The sequence below is a fragment of the Volvox carteri genome (assembly GCF_000143455.1).
Source record: "Volvox carteri f. nagariensis unplaced genomic scaffold VOLCAscaffold_1, whole genome shotgun sequence".
Classification (NCBI taxonomy): Eukaryota; Viridiplantae; Chlorophyta; class Chlorophyceae; order Chlamydomonadales; family Volvocaceae; genus Volvox; species Volvox carteri.
The window spans coordinates 2,942,481-2,965,701 of record NW_003307545.1 but is presented as its reverse complement, the minus strand read 5'-3'; the positions used below and the strand labels follow the sequence as shown (position 1 = coordinate 2,965,701).

The following is a 23,221-nucleotide window of genomic DNA, read 5'->3' as shown; positions in this document are numbered from 1 at the left end:
ATTGCCTAACACAAAGGTTGCCTGTTAACGACTTGATAGCGGTCTACGATGCCAAGGGCGAGGCCCCGTCAAGCCGGCCTGGCGCTGGTGTCTGATCTCTCTGAGGAGTCCTTTGCGGAATTTCTTCTTAAGGTTTCAAAGGTAAGGAATCAGTTCTGGAGTTCGCTTCGTGCGGGGGCTGCGGAAGGTGGATGGCAAGAGCCGGGGACGTGGACATGACCGGGGCTTGCTGGCCACAGAAGCCGAAGGCTGGAGTCGAGGGCATCGCCGAACTTACCAGGCAGCAGCTCCTAAATGTCTGCACAGCTCTGGCGCTGCAAGTTGAGAAAGCGGTGCCTGCGGCCACCGACATCTTGGCTGAGGGGGACATACGGGCAGCTGAGGTACGCGACCGTTGGAGTGTGCGCTCCCATGTCTTTGCCAGCCATGCCCATAGACGGTGATTGGCTATAAGTAGCTACGAGCCGTTTGCAAACCTTCGGCTGTCTGTTTGTGGGTTGCTCCTACAGGAGGCCATCCTCATACTCCATGGTGCAGCCGCTCTGGCACTGGACCTCCTGACACACAGCCAGCAGCCGCCCCCCGAACAACTCCTCGACGCTGCTGTGATACTCCATGATGGCGTGCTCATTGTAGGTGAACGAACGAATTCCATTACAACGTGCGGTTGTTTTTCTTCATGATCGCTGCTTGTGTCCTGGAACTTATCGGTGCACAAAGCTGAATGCCGCTTGCCCTGGGCCCCAACAAAGCGCCAGTAGGGGATGTGGCGTCTTTCAGGGCGTATCGGTGTAGGCCAGGACAGCTTGCATTGGACACCGTACTTACCGGCAGCGCCGTATTTTTAGCGAAGATTGTACCCCTTTTAGTGAATGTACAACGGTGTAACGGGAGGAGAGCACCCGCCGTCCTCTTGAAGGGGCTTGCATGAGCATCAATGTGCAGTTGAGGCCATGTGTATGTTGCTCATCCCAGCCGCGCTGGCACTGCAAGTCATAAAACTTCATATTTTTCATCTAATGGCCACCAGGACGTTCCATGGCTTGCAAGTTATGGCACACGTGCCTCCCATCTGAAGGCGCTCTCCTCTTGGCATCTACACATAAAGGGGCGTTTCTTTTTCGCATGGCGCGCCTTCTTCTGTCCCGGCGTGTGAAGTTGCCCTACTTGCCCGCCAAACCCCGTACAGACAGACATGCATCCCGTGTTGGAGAAGTTGCAAATGGAGATGCAGGATGCTGTTATGCGGTTGTGCTGCGTCTGGTGGGAGCGCCAGCTGCCCGGTAACGAGTCCTTGGTGGCGCGGACCATTCCATATGCGCTGGTGCGTGTGCGCGTGGAGCTCTGGTGGGGCTCTGGTGGAGCACGTGTGCGTGCGTGTGTGTGTGTGTGTGTGTGGCGGCGTTTTGGTCACAATTCTCTGGTACCCTTGTGCCATTGTGCGCTTCCCAACGCCCACGCGCTTCCTGCCTGGTGCCTGCGTGCCTCCGGAAGGTTGTGCAGGGCCGCGATACTTTGACGGGACTTAATTCTGTGCATGGAGGGTTCCGTATCAAATGAACAACTTCCCGCGTGAGCCTTTGGAAGAGATGGGATTGGCGATAGTCACAGAAACGACTTCGGCTTGTGCGATTAGCTTGACCCAGCCCAGCGTCCACATCCGGATACGTCCCCAGATATCGCTCACGTCACGTCTTATGACGCGTGAACGTTGTCAATTCAACATGAGCTCTAATGTACAACCCTTTCCCGTCACCCCCGCGCCGACCCAAATTTCCCGTGCCCAACCATGGCCTGCCCATGATACCCCTGCGTACGGCAAATTGTACGGTTTGCCTGTACTTCATCGTTGTTCAGCTCCGGGCGATCCAGAGCCTGGATCACAACCGCACGTCCATGGTGCACATGTGCTACATCGTTCGGGGTGCCCTGGAGCTGCTAGATTTTGAGGATGAGACCATTCGTGATACGAAGCGCCTGCTGCTGTGCGCCGCCATGCACCCGTCCTTCCTGCGGGAGCCGGAGGGCCGCCGCTTCATCGCCGGGCTGTTCAAACTGGAGCCTCAGATGACCCAGGAGCTTGGTGCCATCCTGCGGAACCAGGTACCGATGCGTCTTTTGATATCCGTTGTGTGCACCCTCCCTTGAGCCAACATCATGCCATGAGTGGTTAACGAGCCCCTAATGGATAAGAACCCGTGGTCGTGACGAGGTTTCTGATGTTTTGAGATTTGAATGCACACGCGCTCGCTGGGTCTTTGCTAATTGATGTTTCATTTTGTTGTCTTGGGCCTGGGGCGTTGCAGATTCCATCGGGTCAGCGCTTCGCGCTGGAGGCGTACGGCGAGATCCTGTTCCGGGCGTGGAGGGACACCGTGGGGCCCTGTGCGGCGGTGGTCGAGGCGGAGTTGCAGGGACTGATGCAGGCTGCGATCCTGGCGAGCACACCGGCCTTGGCTGGGGCGTTGCGGATCGTGCTGAACGGCCTTCACAGCAAAAGGTAAGGGCGTGGAGGTCATATACTTCAGCGGTACTCCAGCAACCTTTTGGAGTGCAAAATTGCGTGGCTGGCTGCGTTACTTCGCCTACTAGGAAAGGGGATTCGCCTTGCAGCACACTAGGCCGGTAGAGCTGTTTACGTAAGGCGACTGAGTGGTTTTCGTCGGTTACCAACACTAACTGCCAAAGTGTGGCCGCCCAATGTTTGGCGGGGCTTGGTTATTGGTTATTGCATATGCGCTCACAAGGCCATCATGCTGATGTGTGCCGCGCAGGGCCGCGAGATAAAGTAAAGGATTAATTCCTCTATTAGTATTGTGATTACTTACAAGGTGGGATACAGTTCAGGTAGAAATAACATTATCTACCTGTGCTGGATCCCATCTTCCTCTGTCCAAACACGTGCCATCAGCCACCGCTGTTGCTACTGCCGTTGCCGGTGTCGCCAGGACCCTTGAGAAGCGCCTCAATCCGGCACTCGTGCGGCTGTACGATCCCATCCTGCCGCGGGCCTTTGGTGCGGCCAACGCTGAGGTACGGCGCAACGCCGTACACCTGCTGGTGGCGGCCTTCCCCATCATCGTGAGTCGCAAGGGGCGGCAGCCGGGGCGTGGGGATGTGTGCAGGCAGGATGTTGTAAAGCATGAGCAGGCATTGAAGGCTCGGGCATAAAGCGATGCGATGTCAAAGCCAGGCGTCCTTTGCGGTGCACAGCACAATGACTTATTAGCGGCGGACCTCTGCGGCGGCACAGGAAACGGCAGACCGCAGGTGGGCAACCGTGCTTACACCCTTATCCATCATCTCGTCCATGGATTGGCACCCCGCCGCCATTGCCGCCGCTGGGACTTCTGTTTTTTCGGTGTGCCATGTGGTGACTATGTCTCCAATGTCAATGCACTGCAGGACACCGATGCCCCCCGGGATGTCAACAACGTCCGACTGACGCAGCAGCTGGGATTCCTGATGGACGGCCTGGCGGACCCATGCCCCTTCGTACGAGAGGCGGCCGTGGAGGGGTGCTGTCGCTGTCTCAATTTCTTCTGGGAGATTGTTCCTGCTCCCACTAGCGCCAAGATGATCAGCGAGATGACTTGTGGGTATGGGGTGGGCACGGCCGACGGGCCAGCGGGGCAAGTTGGTGTTGGTAAAAGGAAGAAGGATCACGTAGGGCGGTGGCGGCAATGGCGATCGCGGTGTCGCGCCAGGCTCTCCTGGCTGGGGCATTGGACTGGGGGTGCTGCTGCTCCAGCTGTGCCCCAAGGGTTGATTATCTATTATAAATTGTTATTGTATACTGTTCCATGGAAAAAGGTAAAGTATTACGAGGCGAGCGATTCTGGCTAGCAGTGAGCAGTAGTGGAAGCGCTCCTGTAGGAAATTGCTGAACATAGCTGGCTGGCACGGTCCGAGGAGTCGAAGCCATCTATGCGGTCGCGGATGTGGTGGCTGTGCGCATCAACCAGCAGCAGCCAAAGTAACGATGATATCGATCGTCAAAGGATTGAGCGCGGACTGAACGAATTGCGCTTGGCTCCGTCAGTTGCAAAGAGACACGGCGTGCTTGCGCACGGAAGCCATATCTCAGCCCCACTCCGTGCCGGGCGTTTACGCGCATACTCTGCCGCTGCCATCATGCCATTTTGGTGACCACCTGCAGGCAAACTGGCGTATGACGGCTCCTCACGGGTTGTACGCATCGCGGTCCTGCGGGGCCTGTGTAAGCTCGTAGATAGCCAACACGCGCAGCCGGTCCTTAAGGTAAGTAGGTTGATAGCATGAAATAAGGGGGACGCAAGGCGTCGTGTTAGCCGCGAGCTCTTCTCCCTCTCATGATCTGCCCACGCCATGCTGCCGTCGTTCGTTCCCCGCCGCGCGTCCTGAGTCTGTGCGCGACCATCCCAAGAGCTTTCCGCTCCCCTGAAACACTACGCTTGCAACCTGCTGCCCGCAGCTGCAGCTCGGCCGCCGACGCCACGGCTTTTCTTTCTCCCATGCCTAGACACGCTGACACACCGACACATGGTATTCTGCTGGATCTGAAAACACCATCACATCCCAGTTCTGTATCCTTATGCCATGTCCATTGCCCCCATTCCTCCCCTGCAATGCCGCCGCCATCACTGCCACCATTGCCGCGCCTGCCACACTTCTGCTCCTACCGCAGAAAGCGCTGCCTGAGATCTCAGGGCTGCTGCAGGACAGGGACCCTGGGGTCCGTGAAGCGCTGGCTGACCTGTTGGTGGCGGTCAGCGGCTCCCGTGGACTGCAGTTCTGGGGCGTGGTACCCCCGGAGGAGTTGCTGGAAGTGATTGCGGTGGACAAGGCACCCGGGGTGACGCGCAAAATCTCCAAGATGCTGGTGCCCAGCTTCTTCCCAAACGCGCAGGAGGGCTCGGTGGGTAACGCAGGCTACGCTACGTGCTACTACGATTTGTTTTCCAACGTGAAGCGACGCGTGGCTTTGGGCATGCATGCCTACCGGCGTGGGCATGTGTTTTTTCGTTACGCACGTCCCGATATGTGTCTGGTATGTGCAGGCGCGCCTGGGTGCACTGCTTCGATCGAAGCCCGCTGCAGGGCTGTCTTTTTGCCGCAACATGGTGGCTCGCTTCTACCCACGCGACCCAGGGGTCATGGGCCAGGCCTCATCTAGCACGGAGTTCACCGGGTCAGTGCCCCTGGAGCAGATCCTGCAGTTCGCCAGCCAACTGGCGGCACACCTGCTGGCCACGGCACCGCGCCTGGGCTCTTCAACTACAGCAGCCGCCGCGCAGCAACAGACAAAGCGCAATGGAAAGGCCAAGGCAGCCAAACGCCAAGGCAAAGCGGGAACGAAGCGCGCGAAGAAGAAAGCCCCTGCGCCCCCCAGCAGTAGCTCTGACGGAGAGGGCCGCGGTGGGGAGCAGCAGGTATGTCGTGTGTGACGGAGAGTTGGGCCCCAGGGGAGGGTTTTACTGGGCATTTTCCGGCTTTGTTCGCTGGCGGCACTGCAGCTTGTTGGGAGGCGTGGACTATGAACGGGTTGCATGTGCCGGAATGTAAGGGGTGAGCGTCACTTTTTCCAAACCGCTTAGGGAATATTAAGGAGGCATGAAAACTTACGACACTGCGTGTGCTACCTTTGATGCGCGCAGGCAGCAACCGACGCCGGAGCTGACAACGGCGTCGCCGCCGCGGCGCGAAATCAGACAGAGGACGATGAGGATGTGGTTCTTCAGGTCCGGTGCTGTGCTTCGCGTTTTGTGCCCTTTAGCCAAGCTATTTGTCTGGCTGTGCGATGTCGCCGAGCGCCAAGTTAGTGGACTTGGTGGAGCTCCTTTCCTACTACGCCTGCTACATACCTGGCCTCGAGATACCCGGGGATGGCGCATTTTGGAAGATTCTATCATGTATTCATGACCACCAAATTTCTACCCATAGAGCAGCACAGTAAGATGTTGCCCACCAGTGCCAATTTGACCATTGCACGTTGCGTTTCCCTCTCTACAGCCGCTGCTGCTGCTGCCGCTGCTGCTGCCGCTGATGATGACGATGCTGCTGCTACACAGGACGCCACTGCGGAGACGGAAGAGGGCTGGATGGCCATCCTAGAGGGCCTTACGGTGGTTGTAGACGGCCTTGGTGCGGCAACAATCCACATGGAGGAGTGCAGCGCCAAGGAGCTGGAGGAGGCAGTTCCAGGGCAGACCATGATGCAGCTGCTGAAGGTCGCGGAGGAGCAGTTGCGAAAGCCCCAAGCAGTGTAAGCAGCATGCGCATCGTCCGTCGGCGAGTTACTGTGTGTACATGTTGATCTTCCTATACCACCTGCCGCCTCCCTTTGACGTGCGAGGATGCGGCAGTCATGTCCCTAGACAACGTACCGACCAAACCGGCAGACAGCTTAACATGCAAATTAAGATTGCCGGTTGCCAATCGCGCATGTTTCATCAGCTGCGTGTCTCGTCACTTCAAGGATACATTCACGCATAAACGCGCTGCCTCCTAAGGGGGCCCCCACCTTTCGGTGTGTTGGACCCAGATGGTAATTTTGCCTGCAACTATTTTATGTCCCAGACTCCCCGCTCTCGCTGCGGTATACGTATTTGTCGAATACCGGCATGCATCGCCCATAGGCCGCCTGGCGGCATACAAACACATAATCCATCCCTCCAGGATCACCACACACCGCGTGGCGTCGCGCTGTTGTCGTGTCGCACCGCAGGCAGCTGGTGCTCCAAATGGTGGCATCACTTCACTTCACGTCCGGCGCGAAGCACGTGCGAGCCACCCTGTTCGAGCGCCTGGCGGCGGGAACATTGCCAGGTACCGCTTTGGGGTCTTTTAGGCGTCGGAGTCTCCATCGTGCTGACTGGACGCATGGGGAGAAAAATAAGAATTTGTAGGGCAAATAGCGCGCTTCGTCTTTACTGTCCGCGGCCTGCTGAGATTTGCCCCGGGTCGCGAGCAGTTCAGTTGTGTACCAGTGCCCCTCTCCTATCTCTTTGCCTGCCGGAAGAGAGAGGGGGCCTCTGCGGGGTGCTGCGGCGCCTGACACACAACCGCACGTGCTGAGATTATAACGCTAGTTCCGTTAAGGCTACCGTGGGCTTTGCATTCTTTGTAAGCACCGGTCTGTAACACGCTAACACACACACACACACACACACACTCTATTGGCTGTACGCAGGCTGCAAGGCGGCGGCTGGGGACGACGAAACCATGGAGGTGTGTTGTGTATGGGCGTAGGCCCAGGAGCGGCCTCAAAGCTAAAAACAAGGGCATTGACCGGCCCACGTGCTAGCCTCGAGTCTGCGTTCACCCTCACGACGTCGGGCCGCGCACCCAGCCGCCGTCGACACATTAGTTCGCCTCTGCCTGTCCACCAACTTGTCCATTTCACTGGCGTGCCTTCAAAGCCTCCTTGAAAGCCTCCGTCGCACCCAGTTTATCAACAATCACTCGTTCATGAGATCTGCTCCAATCTGCTCCAATCCCCCGGTGATCCTCCCGCATCCGGTCGTTGTGCGCGTGTGGTGCTCTGTGGGATAGCTTGACGGTCATCGGGGTCCTCAAGGCCACGACGTGGGGATCCTTTCCCAGATGCTCAAGGTGAGGGGAATGCAGACCTTGCGGACCTTGGGTTTTACTTGCATCTGTGTACTGGCTTGAGTTGTAGATGGCGTGGTGCACTAGTGTGTTGGCAGCAGCACGGCATGGCCATTATTTCCCTTCATCTTCTAAACAAGCACTCCTCCGCGCTGTTTGTCTTGGTGATACTTACATACGCACGTACATACGGATCGGTTAGTGCTCAAAGTTTGCTCCCAAGGGTTGTCTTCGCGCCACGCATGCAGCTCAACACGGCGTCCTCGCCCTAGCTTTGCAATGCGCCATGCGTCAACTACTGGCCTTCCCCGGTGCGACGACGCCACCGCTAAGCACCACCACTGAGCGATACAAAGCAACCAGCTCGTTGTGTGTTTTCACGTGTACAGTTTTACGAAATGCTTCTCACATTTGCAGACGCTCGCAACGGGCTCCAACGCGCCCAAGCTGGCGGCACTGCTGGCGGCGGCATTGGGCGTGCGGGAGCCATTGCCTCTCCGCAAGCCAGGTAGGGCCATTGCCCACTACCGTCCTGCCACACAGAATATATGTCTGCTGAGCTGCTTAGACAGACAGTCTTTTTAAACCCCGCCTTGGTGGCGGTAGGCTTGGCAGTAAGCGACTTAAAGCAGATGGCGCGATGGCAGACGCAGAGCGCAAGTGTTTACACGCGACACGACACGGCCACAGGTTGTCATGCACTTCACTTTGGCACGGCATCCCCTTCTCTCCAGTTTCTGAACAACGTGAATGTCGTTGCTGCTGCCTGCTGCCTTGCTGCTGCCTGCAAACCACGGTTGGTTTGCTGGTGGTCAGTGGCGTCGAAGAAAACGGCCAAGGCGGCCGCGGGCGACAGGGAGGGCCGCAGCGCGCTGGATCAGCTCCTGGGTGGGAGCGGCGGCGGCATGGGGTTGGACGGGCATGGTCGCAACTGCGACGAATGTGATGACGACATGATCTGCCTTGGCTGCAAGTGAGGTGATTTCGGAACGATAGCCTGGAAGTATCTCTCTCTTTTTCCTCTTTAGGCAAAATGACATTTCAACTGCCCACCACAGTCTTGGCAACTCGCATAAGCTGCTCCTACTTCCTACATTGCTTACTTTGCTTATTTGGTGTATTCTAGCTTTACAGAGGACCAGGAGGTCAGGTGTTATAGGCCGCCTTGCCGCTCCGTGCCACCCTAGCTGGCCAACACGCGCTCCCGTGCCCCCTTCCGCTTACTCCACCTCTACTGCTTTGCACGCCAAAGATAGTGGTTCTTGTGGGCCTCCCCCTTACCTCCCCACCTTGTTTGCCGGTGCGCAGGCGTGCCGAGCCGGCAGATACGATGCTTCTCTGCGACGGCTGCGACGCTCCCTGCCACACGCGCTGCCTGCGACCGCAGCTGCAGGAGGTCCCTGAGGTGGGTGTTTGTAACGGCGGGTAGGAATTAGGTGCCCTGAATCCAACATCCCCGCCCCCGCCTCCGCCCCTGCCCTAAACATGTTGATGTTGTTACAGGGTGGTTAAGCTTCACCAGTGGCCTCCTTCCCGAGGCAATTCCCTGCTCTCCCCTGCTCGAGGGGCAACCTAAGCCATTCACCCCATCCGACTTCAGAGTGTACTCTTTGAGTTTGGCAACTCACCACCAGCATCCAACCAAATCTAGCGGATCAACGGCGCCTCAACTTAGTTCCTGGTCGGCTCGCAAGTTGATTTTATCACGTCCTACACTGTCCACAAGATGGGGGGCCACCTCCCATTTCACCACCTCTCAAACACCCGAGAGGTCACCACATGTTGTTCGTGCTCACCTCCCTCACCCTGGCCCGCGCAGGATGCTTGGTTCTGCTGGCAGTGTGAGTCGCAGCTGCAGGCGGTGCGGTTGCCCGCCGCCGCGGCGGGACGCTGTGTGTGTCTGCTGCTGTTGCACGAGGAGGGCCGTGCGCTGCTATGCGGCCACCCGGACTGCAATGCCATTATCCAGGTGCGCGTCGGTCGGTCGATTTATCCAGCCACCTTCGTGCAGCGGGTGTGAAGGCCTGTCGCCATGCGGTGGCGGTCGTTTGGATTTAGGCGGGGCGAGTTATGGGCGCCACCGTGAGATGCGCACTAGCGACTGCCGTAATTTGGTGCAGCGGGACATGGAAACATGTCTTACGTGACAGAAGACTCATTGCGAAGTGGACTATTGCAAGCCAACCGGCCTCGTACACAGTACGACGCCCAGCCAAAACAACCGCTTTGTAAGCCGAATGCAGGAAACATCGGTTTCCCTTTTCTCTGCAAGCTACAAGTTTTGGGAAAGCCGATAGTTTACCACATCGTTGACACTTGATGATCTGTAGAGGTGCGTCTTCTGAGTGCGGTTGTGTGCCCTTTCGTGCATCCATGCAGGCCATGCAGCAACTAGCCTTAGCCGAGGCGGACGAAATCTTCCGCCTGGCGCAGACGGGCGCCGCCGACGAGGCGGATAGCCCGGCGGCTACACAACAAGACAGCGACGGTGCTGCACTCTTGGGCGACCCATGGGGTGCTCTCTCCCGCTACTGCCGAGCGGCGCTGCACCGGGCCATGGCGGCACTCTACCAGCAGTGCAACGGCGGCGGCGGCGATGGCGACGATGCAGATGACGTTAACGGGATGCGGACTCCGGCATCTGCGGGCCGCAAGAACCGCCGCAGCCGTAGCCGCCTACGCAATGGGTCGGAATCAGGCGGGGAGCAGCCTGCGCCGTCGAAGGCGGCGGCGGAGGCGGAGGCGGAGACACCGGGCGGCGGCGGAGCGGCGGCGGAGGCTGCGCTGAGCGGATTTTTTGAGGTCGTGCCGGTTTTGGAGCTGGCTATGCAGGCGTGTGGCCGCCTTACGGAGCTCGTCTTGGTGCGTCCTCAGGGTGTACGCACTTATTATCTGTAATGTTACAGAGTGGGAGGCTTCTGGGCCGCTTTATCACATTGTCAGTTGTACGATTTATCATCTTATAGCACCATCCACCACTACCACACTATACTTCGCCATACGAACTGTAAGTCCAAGGCGGCGGGTCCAGCCGTCTAGGACCCCTCCTCATCCATTCACCCGAACAACCGAAGAGACGGAGGGTTCGGCAATCGCCACCAATCCAGCGTGCGAATCTGGTCCATCAACTGCGACCTCAACTCCACATCTCAGCAGCTAGCCATAATCTCGCGCTCCCGACTAATTCGGGGGTCTCCCCAGGAATCGAACCCAGGATCTTCAACCGCGAATCGCAGTAGTGTCAACCCAGACCAGACTTATTATCTGAATGGCGTGGCTCGGGGGGCCTACCGGCCGGCTCGTCGGCATCCCGGCTGTTGGACGCAATCCCTCCTCACCCACCTGCCCATTCACCTCGCCTTTCTTTGCTCCTTTACTGAATCGCGTCCCTACGCATCTGTACACGTGTGTACGCGTATGTACGTATGTGCACATGTCACACCCGCTTGTTAGGTCGTGAAGGTTGCTCTTGCCAAACCAACTGCATCCGCCCAGGAAGCAGGAACCCTGTGCTGCACCTCACACAACAACCCCCGCAACAACAGCCCCACGAATACACAAACACACGCGGACGTTTCCTCCTCTCGCACCTCACGCACACACACACACCAGGCGGAGCCCTGCGTGACAGCGCAGCTGGCGGCTCTGCAGTACAGCCAGGGTCTGCTCCGCGTACTCCATGTCGTGCACCAGACCGAGCTCCTCAACATCAGCGGCCAGTACGTCTCCACGGTATCGTGTCTGTGCAACGCCCAGGCTGTGCTGGCGCACACGGTGCTCAGCGGCCTTGCCGACCAGCCGGCCGGCGGCTCACCGCAGCAGCAGACCTGCCTGGCTGCTACTCTCCACGTCCTGCTGGGCCTTGCGCAGCAAATGACGGACGCCGTCCGCAGCTGCGGCGCAGCCGCAGCCGCCAATTGCGATGACGAGGGTCGATCGCCATCGGGCAGGAGGACGGGCGCGGAGGTGGCAGCATCTTCGGAAGAGGGTGCTGATGCGGACATGGGGCCGGGGACGACTGGCGAGGAACGTGAAGGCGAGCTGCCGCCGCCGGGTGTGGCAGTGGAGGCGCTGCTGACTTCCCTGATGCTGCTGCTGTGCCATGGGGCGGTGGAGCCGATACTCAAAGGACCTGTGAGTGGCTGTGGGAAAAAGGTTGCGGATGAAGATGGGCGGGGTGGATGCAGTGAACAGGACAGGACAGCTTCGGGCGCGGGTAAATCCTTCCCTTTGGTATCCGCTGTGCCTGGCATGACCTGGGCCCGGTGCTCAGCTTAGTGTTGGCGATGATGCGCTATGAAAAGAATACCCAGGGCGCGTTTGCGATCCAGGTAGCGGCCAGGGAGTAGATATTGTGGTCTTTGCTGGCGCAGCCGGCGGCTTGTCCGGCCCCGGGAGGTTGCATGGTGACCCGTGGTGCCGAGTGGCCTGGGCAGCTAGGGAGGGGTGGATGTGAAACGGAAGACTAAACCTCCCTCCCCCGTTTTCGATGGTAAAAAATTCTCTTCATGCCGCCACCTTGCCTGATGTTACCTTTCTGACATGACCTGGCGGTCCCTGTGCCCGCCGAGCCTGCCAATCCTTGAGCGCCCCGGCGGTGCGCTACGCGAGTAAGAAGTGCTACAGACGTAACGGTATGTACCCCAACGCAGGTCCGCGCGGGCGCGGCCGTCCTGATCGCCGAGTTGCTCGCGACGACACACCGGGTGAGTCTGACACCGCCGGGCCCTACTCCTTAGGAAGCCTTATTGCATCTGGAGGTCTGTCGACTGGTGGCATGGAAAAGGTCGAATCGAACGTAAACCTTCCGCTAGAGCCTTCTTATCAGATTCGTTTCATGATGTTTGTGGGGACGAAGTACTGCCGTTCTTCTTCATTAGCCGTATCTCGCGACTGGGCGAGGCGCCTGTGCAGCGACGTTGTCCTAATCCTTGCGCAACGCCCTACTCTACATTCAACACGCGGGACGTGTACTCCCTTATCTATACAAACCCCCTCTTCTCGGCCTTTCGGTTCCTCTTTTGGACAGGTCTCCAGCAGCAGCTGGCTGGGCACCCTCTGCCGGTTAGCGGGTCAAGCGTTGGCTAGCGACCCGCGGGTCGCTGTGGAGCTCCAGCAGGTGCTGCTGCGGCCACCTCGAGCCCAGGAGGCGGCGGAGGGCGATGGAGGTGGTGAAGGCGATATAGCTGATGACCGGGGAGCGGACGGGGAGGCTGCAGGTGGCAATGGTGGTGAAGGCGCTGCTGCTGCTGTGCGTCCAGTGCGCCGCCGCGCGCGTGGCATCGGTGGACAGAAGAAGGAGGCAACGGCGGCAGCCACAGCCGCAGCGAAGGCGCTGCAGGACGCATCGGCTAAGGTTTCGGAGCTGCTCCTGCGGGAGAGTCAGGCGGTTGGCACCGTGGCGACGGTGCTGGTGCGTGTGTGTGTGGCGCGCAAGGTACGCGAAGGCAGCAGGGGGGGGCCGGGGGTAAAGCAAAACTCTCTGGGCATTGCTGCTGCTGCTGCTGCTGCATCTGATATTCCCAACCTCCTCTTCCTCGTCCTCCGACAGGTACACGGTCGTGCTATGCTGTTGCTGGCCCGGTTGGCGGGCAAGGCGCTGATCCGTGCAGCCGCCGCGGGCAACTCACCTGGCGAGGAGGAACCGGCCAAAGATGCGGCAACCGGTGACGTTGAGGCCCACGGCTTGATGGCCTTAGGTGCGACCGCCCTCCTTACCTTATGCCAGGCTGCCTGTCCTGACGCCGCCGCGGCGCCGCAACAGAACCATTCGCGCCAGTTGGGTCCACGGGCCCGCTGCGGGGCGCTCGCACAGGAGGCGGCGGCGCAGGCGGCACGCGCAGAGGCGGAGGCGGCCGCCAAGGCCCTGGACGTACTGCAACGTACGGTGGCGGCGGCAGCACCGCCGCCACAAAGCCAGGATAAGCGAGCACAGGCACCAGAGCTGCAGCCGCAGGACGGCAGCATGGGACCGCAAGCTGATAATGACCGGATGGGGGGCGGTGACGACGCCGCGGAGGCGGAGGCCGAGGCAGCGTTAGTGGCGGCGGCGGATCTGCCGATTGGGCTGTTGCAGGCACGACTCCTGGCGAGGCAGCTTGTGAGGGGTTTTGCTGCGCGCTGAAGAGGCGGAGCCGTCGCCGTCACCGCATGCACCCGGCAGCTATGAGCTAGCAGGTCTGGACCTGGACTTGGGGCTGCTGGGTTGAGTGAAGAGGAGGAGGAGGAGAAGGAGGAGGTGGAGGACATTTGGCTGACTTGTGATGCGTACAGTCCTGCTGCCGAACGGGCAGTCGGGGACAGCAGTGGGGCCTAGCCATCCTCCTCCTCCTCTTCTCCTCCTGTTTCCCCAGGAAAGGAGGAGTTGCTTCGAGGCAGCGCGTCTTATTGTTATTGTGGTTTAGAAGGGACTATAAAGGTGTTTTGAGGTGCGCGATGACGAGATGCATCAATATGATTAATGCTGCTTAGTTGAGGTCTGTGCTCTGTGCATGTGAGGACGTGCTTCCCGTGTGCTCCTGCGTGCGTGAACTGCGTGGACTGTCCGTCCGTTGCACAAGCTCCCCATATCCTTTCTATGAGCGGCACGTAACGTGTCTCCTAGTGGCCACGTGACCATTTCGGCATTTGCACAAATATGTGTACGTGTACCGAGATATATGTGCGATTTCGAGCGTGACGTTGCCTTCGCGGATGTCCCTCTCGCGTTGGGACTGAAACAGCTTGTTTGCTGGGAGCAGCACGCAGGTGGTGCACCCGCCCCCGCCTACGACAGCCCCTGGACACCCACGACAAGACACGGAGATGGCTGGAGGTAAAAACGTGGTCAGTTAGTGAGACCTGGCGTCGCACCGCCTGTGGAAAGAATCTGTAGGAAAGATGTCGACAAGTTCAGCAATCTGCCCTAAGCATCATAGTGCGCACGTATATACGTGTTGTGTGTCTGTGCGTGAGTGAGTTACGTGCGTTGAGATGAAGCTGAAGGATACCATGTCATGCACGTTAGTGTGTACGACCTCTAGTTGAAGTAATCCCATGAGCCGTGTGATGAAAAGACGAGTGTGCGAGCGCACACGGCCATTTGCATTAACAGCGAGCCACCATTCATGTTCCAGGAATACACCCCTAAGTGTTAAGATCTTGTGGCACAAGTGCACACGCCATCTATGCATGGCGGAGTGAATCAGACAGAATCACACTTTAAACACTCATGTTTCTGTGCGGTTATCTCAAGAGCTGCCCAATCCGGCATGGTTCCCGTTCGTCCATCGTCCCCGTACTGTACATGAGCTTATGGGGTCTTGTGCATTTTAATGTGTGAAACGTTTGATGGGCGGCTGGGTCCTGCTAGTGTGATGAGCCAAATCCAGTTATAGCCCAGTAGTAAGTACTTTTGAGTGCTGAAGAAGGCGCGTTGATGATCCTGCGGGGCTCTCCGGCCCCATCGCTCCACCGTAAAATGATCCTCCGTTTCCCCCTTTTCTGTAATCCAGCCACCCAGATATCTATTCTCCTGTTCAGGAGAAGCCGAGCTGGTTAGCTTCCTGTGCCTGGACCCACACCTGTCGAGCCCACCACCGAGGGGCTGATTTCTCCCCTTCCCAATCTTGTGCGGTAACTCTCTTAAGCACTCTAAAGTTAATTCGGTCAAAAGTGCAATAAGCCATGGGATAGTTTTACGACCCCGGTTTGCAAGCATCAACACGGAACATGAATTACAGTGGTGGTTTTTGCCGAAGTCTGCGATGGCCAAGGCATCATCAAAACCGATTTCCTCGAACAGCCACCGGTGGAAGCACAAGGACAGTTAAAGCTTTCGCAACAGCTAGGGCATTCTACGCATCGATACTATAAATAAATATTGCCACAGATGCGATGTGGAAAGGGCGCATCACCAAGACCGCTGCTACCGCCCCTGCGCCTTTTTCCAAGACGCGTAGCGCAAGGTGACCTGCGAATGGTCCACTGCCAACCCACGCCGCTCAATAGCACTAACAATCGTCAGCAGTGGATGATGGAAGCGCACAAGTAGATGTGGTTGATGTGATGCCATGTGTTCCGTGGGGCCCCCGGGGGCCCCCGGGGGCGAAACACAGCAGGAGCTGCACTGCTGTTTAGGAGAGCCTTTGTGTTAACAAAACAAACGCACACACATATGCACACACACATACACACACACGCACACACACACACACATACATACACCGTTTACGGGACCGGGGATGTGGTGCCATTCGCGTCCCTAGAATATGAACATGAACACCCCGATGAATTGGCATGACATTGTCTTGATGGCATTGATTTGCATATCCCATATCGCAGAGTACACTGATCCTGTCGTACTTCTTGAAGCTGTGGATGTTCGGGCAGAAACGCCGCAAACACCCGCAAGCCTCCCCCGGCCTCTTCAAAGAGACCGCTAACACCGCAGTTCTTCTGAGTGAGGGGGGGTAATATTTAGGGTTTGACTAACTCAGGGCCCCACCACCACGAGAGCCACCAGGAGGCCATAACGCCACACGAATCCTTGATTGCATCATGTCACACAATTATCCTTTCCGCACTTTCCGTACTTAATCATATAATTTTGTACTTGCACATAGCCTGGCGGGGCATGGCACATTGTTTATGCCCTACCCTGACGATTATTCCCTTTAGTTCCCCTTTAATTCCCCAAAGGGGAAGACGAAGGGGAAGAAGAAGAGCCAGGGGCCCCCTGACATCTTAGACATTAGATCTTTCGTGGATGATAATGATGAACACTTGCAGATGCACATACGCATGGACATGCCTGCCAACAAGCACACCCGCACCCATACACACAGTCTTGCGAGCTGTGCCATCAAGACGTCCAGGAATCAAAGAAACATATCACTTGCAGCGCAGCATCTTGGCTCCACCCACAATCCTAATAAAAAGAACATCCCAAGGACTTCCCACAGCCGAGCAGCCGCCCGCATGCCCACATTATATTAAATCACGGCCCCATTAGCATGACACGAAATAATTTTTAACCAGGTTCACTTCTAAATTAAGTCCCATTACCGCTCCTTGCACACCGACAACAACAGCGCAGCAGCAGGGGCCCCGTCTTTAGTAGACGTCTGCCAGCGTGGAGTTGCGGAAGAAGCGACCGTGGATGCGGCGGGCGATCGCGTACCCAAGCGCCATGCCGTCCTCGTTCGACTTGCGGAAGTGCACGCCCGCGAACACGCGGCTCATGCCCACCTCCAACACTGCGGCCCGGAAGTTGGGGTAGCTACGCACACCTGCACTCGGCGCACTCAGCGAGTCGGAGGTGAAGGGCGTGGAGGCGCCCAGATGCGTCTCCAGGATGTACAGCGCGGCACCTGAGGTGCACATGTGGCTGGAGACGTACTCGGGGTCGATTGGGGTGGTCAGCAGAGGTTCCCAGGCGGGGTCGGCTGCGCGGACGCCGTGATCGGTTTGGATGGCGGTGACGGGGCGCCAGAAGAGCTCCCGGTACTTGACGCGCCAGCTGCGCGGCGAGGGGTGGTGCGGAGAGAAGAGGGTGCATGGCGAGTGAACGGATGGATGGATGGATGGATGGATGGATGGATGGATGGATGGATGGATGGATGGATGGATGGATGGATGGATGGATGGATGGATGGATGGATGGATGGATGGATGGATGGATGGATGGATGGATGGATGGATGGATGGATGGATGGATGGATGGATGGATGGATGGATGGATGGATGGATGGATGGATGGATGGATGGATGGATGGATGGATGGATGGATGGATGGATGGGTAAGGTTCTTTTGTGCTGAAAAGGCATCGGTAGCATCCTCGGAAAAGAAGGAAAGCAGCAGAGAAGCAGCAAGTGCAGGAGAGGGGGCCAACTCCAGGAGGAGTCTGCGTGTGAAAAAAAAACGTCCGGCGTTTCCGGGCGCGCCTTAGCCTCCTGTCAAAAAAACATGTGCACCGTGAATGACCGCAAACTGAGTAGAATCCTCAATGAGGCGGATGCACGTGTGTCTTTTTTGCGTGCGTTGGTTATGGGGGAATGGGGGGGAGCATCAGCTGTGAGAAGTAAGGAAGGGGGACAGAGGCGGCACAAGAAAACACAAGAGGCAGTCCGTGCGATGGCGCGCGTGGACCCCTTACCAGGCGACGGCAGTGTCCCAGAAGCTGGTGGTGAGGAGCTTCAGGAAGCGAGCCTGAACGACAAGTGGTGTGGACTCGGGCAGGGCGTCCAGAGCTACATTGATCCAGAAGCCGGCCAGGGTAGAGGTGCCTGGGGGCGTTTTAAGAAAACAAACCGTGCAGCAAAGTGAGGGGCACCGTATGCGGTACGGTATATGTCGCACTGTGCACACAGGCAGGAGGAGAGCCTTGGGAAGCGCGTAAGCAGAGTCTTACCGTCGCCCTGGGCCCAGAAGTACGCCGAGTTCGTGTCGTACTCCGAGCGGTTCGTGGACGACTTCGAGCCAAGCCAGTAGGTCTGCGAATGTGCAGGGGGCGATGTACGACAACTGTCAAGGCACAGCGAAGGGAAAGGAAAGGGAAAGGAACAGGGAAGGCGCGATGGGCGAAACCAAATCGTCTCGCGCTCTGTCCCAATTTAAGGCTGTTTCATTTCCCAAACTATGCCACCTCAGCTCGTAAAGCAGGAAGGCTTTGTTTTTTGCATTGGTGAACTTTGCTGCTCCCCCACCTGCTCCAGCTGCGCGGCGTATTCGGGGTCGGTAAGAGTGAAGTGCGTGAGCCTGGCCGTGAAGGCGTCTACCTCCTTGCTGGACAAGTAAAAGCCGTTGGCGTTGGCGACCTGGGGGTAATGCACGGCGACCTGCCCGCGAGGATGTGTAAGGGGGGGCGGGGGGAGAGTGCAGGGGAAGGGGGGAGGGGGGAAGGGGGGGAGGGGGATACACTGATGCACAGGTGTGTGTGTGTGTGTGCCGAGGTAAACACAATCCTCGTAAGGCTTTGAAGTCGATAACCTTCGCGCTCTCTCTCACACACACACTCTCAAACTCTCAAACTCTCAAACTCTCTCTCTCTCTCTCACACACACACACACTCTCACACACACACACACACACACACACGCACGCCTTTTATCTGTCTCGCTGTTGGGTATTGAATTTTTAGATTCTCCAAGCGGTATCGAACACACGTCATACAAATGTCGTACACACCTGGCCCGGTGCCAGCCGGAAGACACCCGGGCTAGCAGTGTCACTCGCGGGCTTGAAGTTGGCGAAGAAGCTGCTGCCGTCGCACAGCCTACATGCACATGTTCGTAGATTATGTGAAGATGAGTACGAATATCAAAAATATGAACGTGTGCGCGCACAAAGAAGCAAAGGCGGCAGAAATCAGAAATACACAACAAGAGATGATATGATAGCAAGGAAAAGCATGAGGGAACCATTTTAAGTAATGGCGGAAGCAAGGGCATCCTTGTATTGGGGAACTAGAGCGCAGCGAAGCCATATGTCTGTTCAAACGCGTTTTGACTGAATGCCATCTCCGGGCCGGGAACTTAGACCTGTGTCTGTACATGGAAACGCTGTGGATGTTATCTGTTTTTGTTACAGCAGCAAGAATTAAGCCTTCCAATTTGTATTCCAGGTTAGAGTATGGGTGGTTTTACGCGATCGATGCACTGTCGTTGGCGGGCGCGGGACGCCAGAGCAAATCGTAACGTTTTTCACATTTGAATTCCTACGGCACCGCACTGTATTTATTAAGCACGCATCATCGTGGCTGTTCCTCGCGGTTCCTTTGTTGTTCTGCCCTTTCGTAATAATGGGTTTTTTTCAATGCGGCTGGGCTGGACAACGTCAGTAGAATTTTTTTATCATCTTTAGGCCACACACTCATATAATGGATAGGGACCTATAAGTGATTAAAAATTTACTGGCGAAGCAAAAGCGCTATGCGGCATCGTACATGCCAGGACGGAAGCGCGCACACGTACGGCACCTTTTGTTGATAATCTCCTTGATCATGGGCACCAGGAGCGTCTTGAGCGTCGGCAGCTGACTGTCGCTCACACCAAGGTTTGAAAGCTGATTCGCGAGGATAGGGTCATAGATATAGCTCTGACGCCAGTTAAAAAAAACAGACATGACGAAATGGCTCGCGTAAGCTGCAATTACAGGGTTCAGAGCAAGCAATAAGGAAAGCGCTTAGGGAAAAGAGCAAAAGGAACATAAAAAACGCTTTTACACGGATATTTACATCTCAAACGCAGCAGAGGATAAGCTTATTACGGAACGGTTACGGAACGGGTTTGTATCCGCTCCCGCACAAGGTAAGCAGCGTTCAGCGTTGGATTCAGTTTATTATAACAAACATAACTGTGAAGCGCCAGGCGGATCGGCGGTTCGGAAGAAGCCTAGCTAGCAAGCAGTAATCACATTCGCCCTTTAGGTAAAAAGCTGATACGCAAGCCACCTCACCTGCGGCGGCGTCTTCTGACAATCCCAAAGAGCTGCCTTGCGCAGCCTTGATTGCGTCGTATTGGGCTGCGTGGAGAAAGTGCCGGAAAAAGCGCACCGTAATGGAAAACGGCGTTACGGGACAACAGGGCAGGAGAGATCCCAGAGCAACTCAAGAATGAAAAAATGGCTAAATTTAAAAAAACATTCACCTAGCATTGCATAAAATGAGGTAACGTGGCAACACCAAGAGGCAACGTGGTTTGCCGACAACCCTGCCTCTCTTGCGACATCCTCACCGCTTGCGAGTGTGGCGTAAACACGTGCAGCCTGCTGATGTTCCAGACCGAGGAAGGCGACGCAGCTCTGAGCAACGCCCATCCATTCCGAGACGACACTGCTGACGGCAGCATGGCCTGTAGGAAGTGCAAGGAAGAAGCACACTGCTGTGGCAGCGGCAAGCCATGCCCGAGGAGACGCCACCGTAATGATATTCATTTTCAGTAGCCTTCCAAAATTTCGAATCGATAGAGGCAACCCCCTTGCTTTAGGTGCACGGGTTTAAATCCTAATAGGATCGACGCCGTACTGAAAAGTAGTACGCCAAACTGCGTAGGACGAAAACTGTTGAAAACGTCTTAACTCGATGCATGCTGGCATCCATAACTAGTTGAATGTAAAATCTTATTATGTGTCTATTAAGCCCCAACCCTGCTCCAAGACTCCGGCTGCATAACGTTTGGAGGGCTCGCTGTCAAGCGCCGCCCACCATTAGGCTATGTCGCCGTCGTTGCATATTTTTAATCAAATCAAAAATCCTTGCTCAGTTTAAAAAATCTAATCTAATAGTCAGGTTTGCAATACTCACGTATTTGCGTGAAGTACTTCCGATACCGTAAGCACGTACGAGGTGCCCCACAAAACGGCGTAACGGCTCCTTTTGGAATATGCAATGAGAAACAAGACCAAATCAATTTTAAAAAAGAAGCGGACATCTAAAGTGAGATGCGCTTGATGGATAACGAAACTGACCATTTATGTGCCTTGTTTGGCACACCGACGCCAGCCTTCCATTGCAGGGACTTGCAGAATGAACCAGTGCAGCACACACACGTTAACGTAGTAACAATGCATTTCAAGAGCACAAAGGCAAGGTCGGCTAGGTTTTGGAAGCATCTTAGTCATGTCATGTCGAGAGTTATTAATCCGATATTGTGCGTGCAGGGCAACTTTTTCGATGAGCTCTGCTGGGCATCATCCGCAGTGTGGACGCTAGCTCCAAGTTGGAAAGGGAGAGAATCGATCAACTTTCCTGCACCTTCCTAGACAAAACTATTGTCTTGTCGCCTGCACTCTTTCGGAATCCGTAGTCACGAATATGCTGGGAGTTTTCCTCCGGGACAACTTGCATTTGACACAGATCCCTTTCCTGCGTGGTACTCTCTCTGGTTTAATAGCCTCAAGCAGATGAGCGCACACCTTTTGCCGGCCCGCATCCGCGCGCTCTTTTGCCAATCGTGAGCTGTGTCACTTGTAGTACCAATAGCAACTTCGCAACCCCCCCAAAAATGACACCTGCAGCTTTCTGTGCACAACTTGCTGCATGTCGAGGATGCGCGCCGAAGATCCTGGAGATTTGCCGCGATTCAATGCAGCTTCCTCGATGCTGCTGCAGTCAACCTTAAGATAATATATGGGGCTCAGCTTCCTGCCATGCGTCGAGCTGTTGCCCCTCTCTATCCCATTCTGATTGAAACAACAGGCCCACATTCACTGGCGCCCATCTTCGCGCGCTGTAATACTTTATATATATCCACGACGGGCTGGGACAAAAAGCCTTCCTCGGGCCTTTCACCTTTGATTCCATTTCAACACATCAACAAAGGCGGTTGACTTGTCAGCCAGAAAGGCGAGCGAACAAACATGTCTATTGCAAGAGAAGATGCGTCACATTGCGTCACATTCCGACCCCGCGCCTGATAACGGAAGGACGACGAACAAACATGTCAATAGAGCACAGCAAGGCGACAAAACCCTTAAGAGCTACCAAATGCGCCAAGTGCGACCCCGCTACACCAGTCACTCCCAAGAAGATCAACAGACGGGACGACACCACGCTGCAGTGCACACCACGTCCGAGCCTGAATTCTTATATGAACGAAATCCAGCCAGTTCTCAGCCATGTATTCTTTCCAATACAAATAATCTAGGGTTCCATACTTAAAAATGTGACTTCCCCCTGCGCCCAACCTCGCACATGCCGTACCATGCCGTGCTTATACGATAAACCGCTACCGCCCTCGTGCACACGTTTTTTCAAAGCACACACGACACTTCTTCCCAGTGCTCGCTACAAACGCATTCTACGGTGAGAGCGCGCTCCGAAATGAAACCAACACGAAACGAGACGTAAGGCCCTAACCACTACACGCTTTTTCCTGTTGCCGAACAGCGCCTCACCGAGGGCTCTTTCCCATCGCGCTGCGTCCTGCTCTTACCACCACCGGCACCTCCTCCCCTCTCGACTCTACCTGCGATTGTCAGTCCTTACCTGAGCCTGTGTTTGTATGCTCTAAAACTGTCTCCCCCTCTATTTGTCCTTCAAGCGATCAACACCCCTCTGCACCTCCCCGCCTATCCCACCGTTCTCCACCTGCCGCAATCCCCCCCCAGCACACCTCTCTCCCTCTCGCGACTGCCTCTACCACCTCACGCTCATTTTCACGTTAGCAGCAAGAGCATACACAACGGTCACTCTCTAAGCAACACTTTACGCTTTCTAACCCCCGAACATTCGCCCCGGGCCCCACCATGCATGCACCTCAAACGCTTCCGTCATTTCCCAGCGGACAGAAACCCCGGCACTACCCCCTCACACGCACGGGGTAAGACCCCCCAACCTCATGCCGTACTACTAAGTGCACTTGGACGGGAGCCCTGGAGCCATAGAGCAGTCGTCCAGTTGGAGCCTTTTCCTCCCAAGGGGGACAATCTCGCTCTGCTTCCCTACCTCCCCCTACCTCCCCCACTGTCGGGGGTCTACCAGCTAAAAAGCTGAACTGCTGTTGCTGATGTCGCTGCTGCTGCCGTCGGAACTGCCGGGCGCCTGCACCGCTCATTGCGTTGACGAGCTGCGGCAGAGCATCGCTGCCGTTACTGCCACCACCGCTACCGCTATTGCTAGTGCCGCCATTGCTGCTGTTGACCGAGGGACAC

The 23,221-nt window shown here is 56.5% G+C and overlaps 2 protein-coding genes across 2 annotated transcripts; one reads left to right on the top strand and one right to left on the bottom strand.

Moving 5' to 3' along the window:
- Positions 1–48: 48 nt before the first annotated feature.
- VOLCADRAFT_86123 (uncharacterized protein) lies at positions 49–13,994 on the top strand (the record flags this gene model as incomplete). The annotated part of the gene is made up of 26 exons (XM_002946102.1): positions 49–141; positions 240–383; positions 510–632; positions 1,190–1,324; positions 1,858–2,103; positions 2,307–2,500; positions 2,949–3,081; positions 3,406–3,595; positions 4,160–4,260; positions 4,667–4,897; positions 5,040–5,411; positions 5,637–5,720; positions 6,147–6,244; positions 6,707–6,807; positions 7,172–7,209; positions 7,534–7,593; positions 8,008–8,098; positions 8,407–8,563; positions 9,410–9,431; positions 9,509–9,559; positions 9,970–10,452; positions 11,203–11,724; positions 12,243–12,296; positions 12,620–13,027; positions 13,142–13,690; positions 13,944–13,994. The coding sequence occupies 26 exons, from the start codon at positions 49–51 to the stop codon at positions 13,992–13,994; spliced, it is 4,731 nt and encodes a 1,576-aa protein (XP_002946148.1).
- A 2,689-nt stretch (positions 13,995–16,683) lies between these two features.
- On the bottom strand, positions 16,684–20,421 carry VOLCADRAFT_127323 (uncharacterized protein; the record flags this gene model as incomplete). Its single annotated transcript, XM_002945753.1, has 8 exons — positions 20,305–20,421; positions 20,027–20,092; positions 19,548–19,713; positions 18,758–18,845; positions 18,277–18,408; positions 17,982–18,063; positions 17,727–17,856; positions 16,684–17,089 (listed from the first exon to the last, which is right to left on the bottom strand). The coding sequence occupies exons 1-8, from the start codon at positions 20,384–20,386 to the stop codon at positions 16,684–16,686; spliced, it is 1,152 nt and encodes a 383-aa protein (XP_002945799.1). The 5' UTR covers positions 20,387–20,421.
- Positions 20,422–23,221: the final 2,800 nt, after the last annotated feature.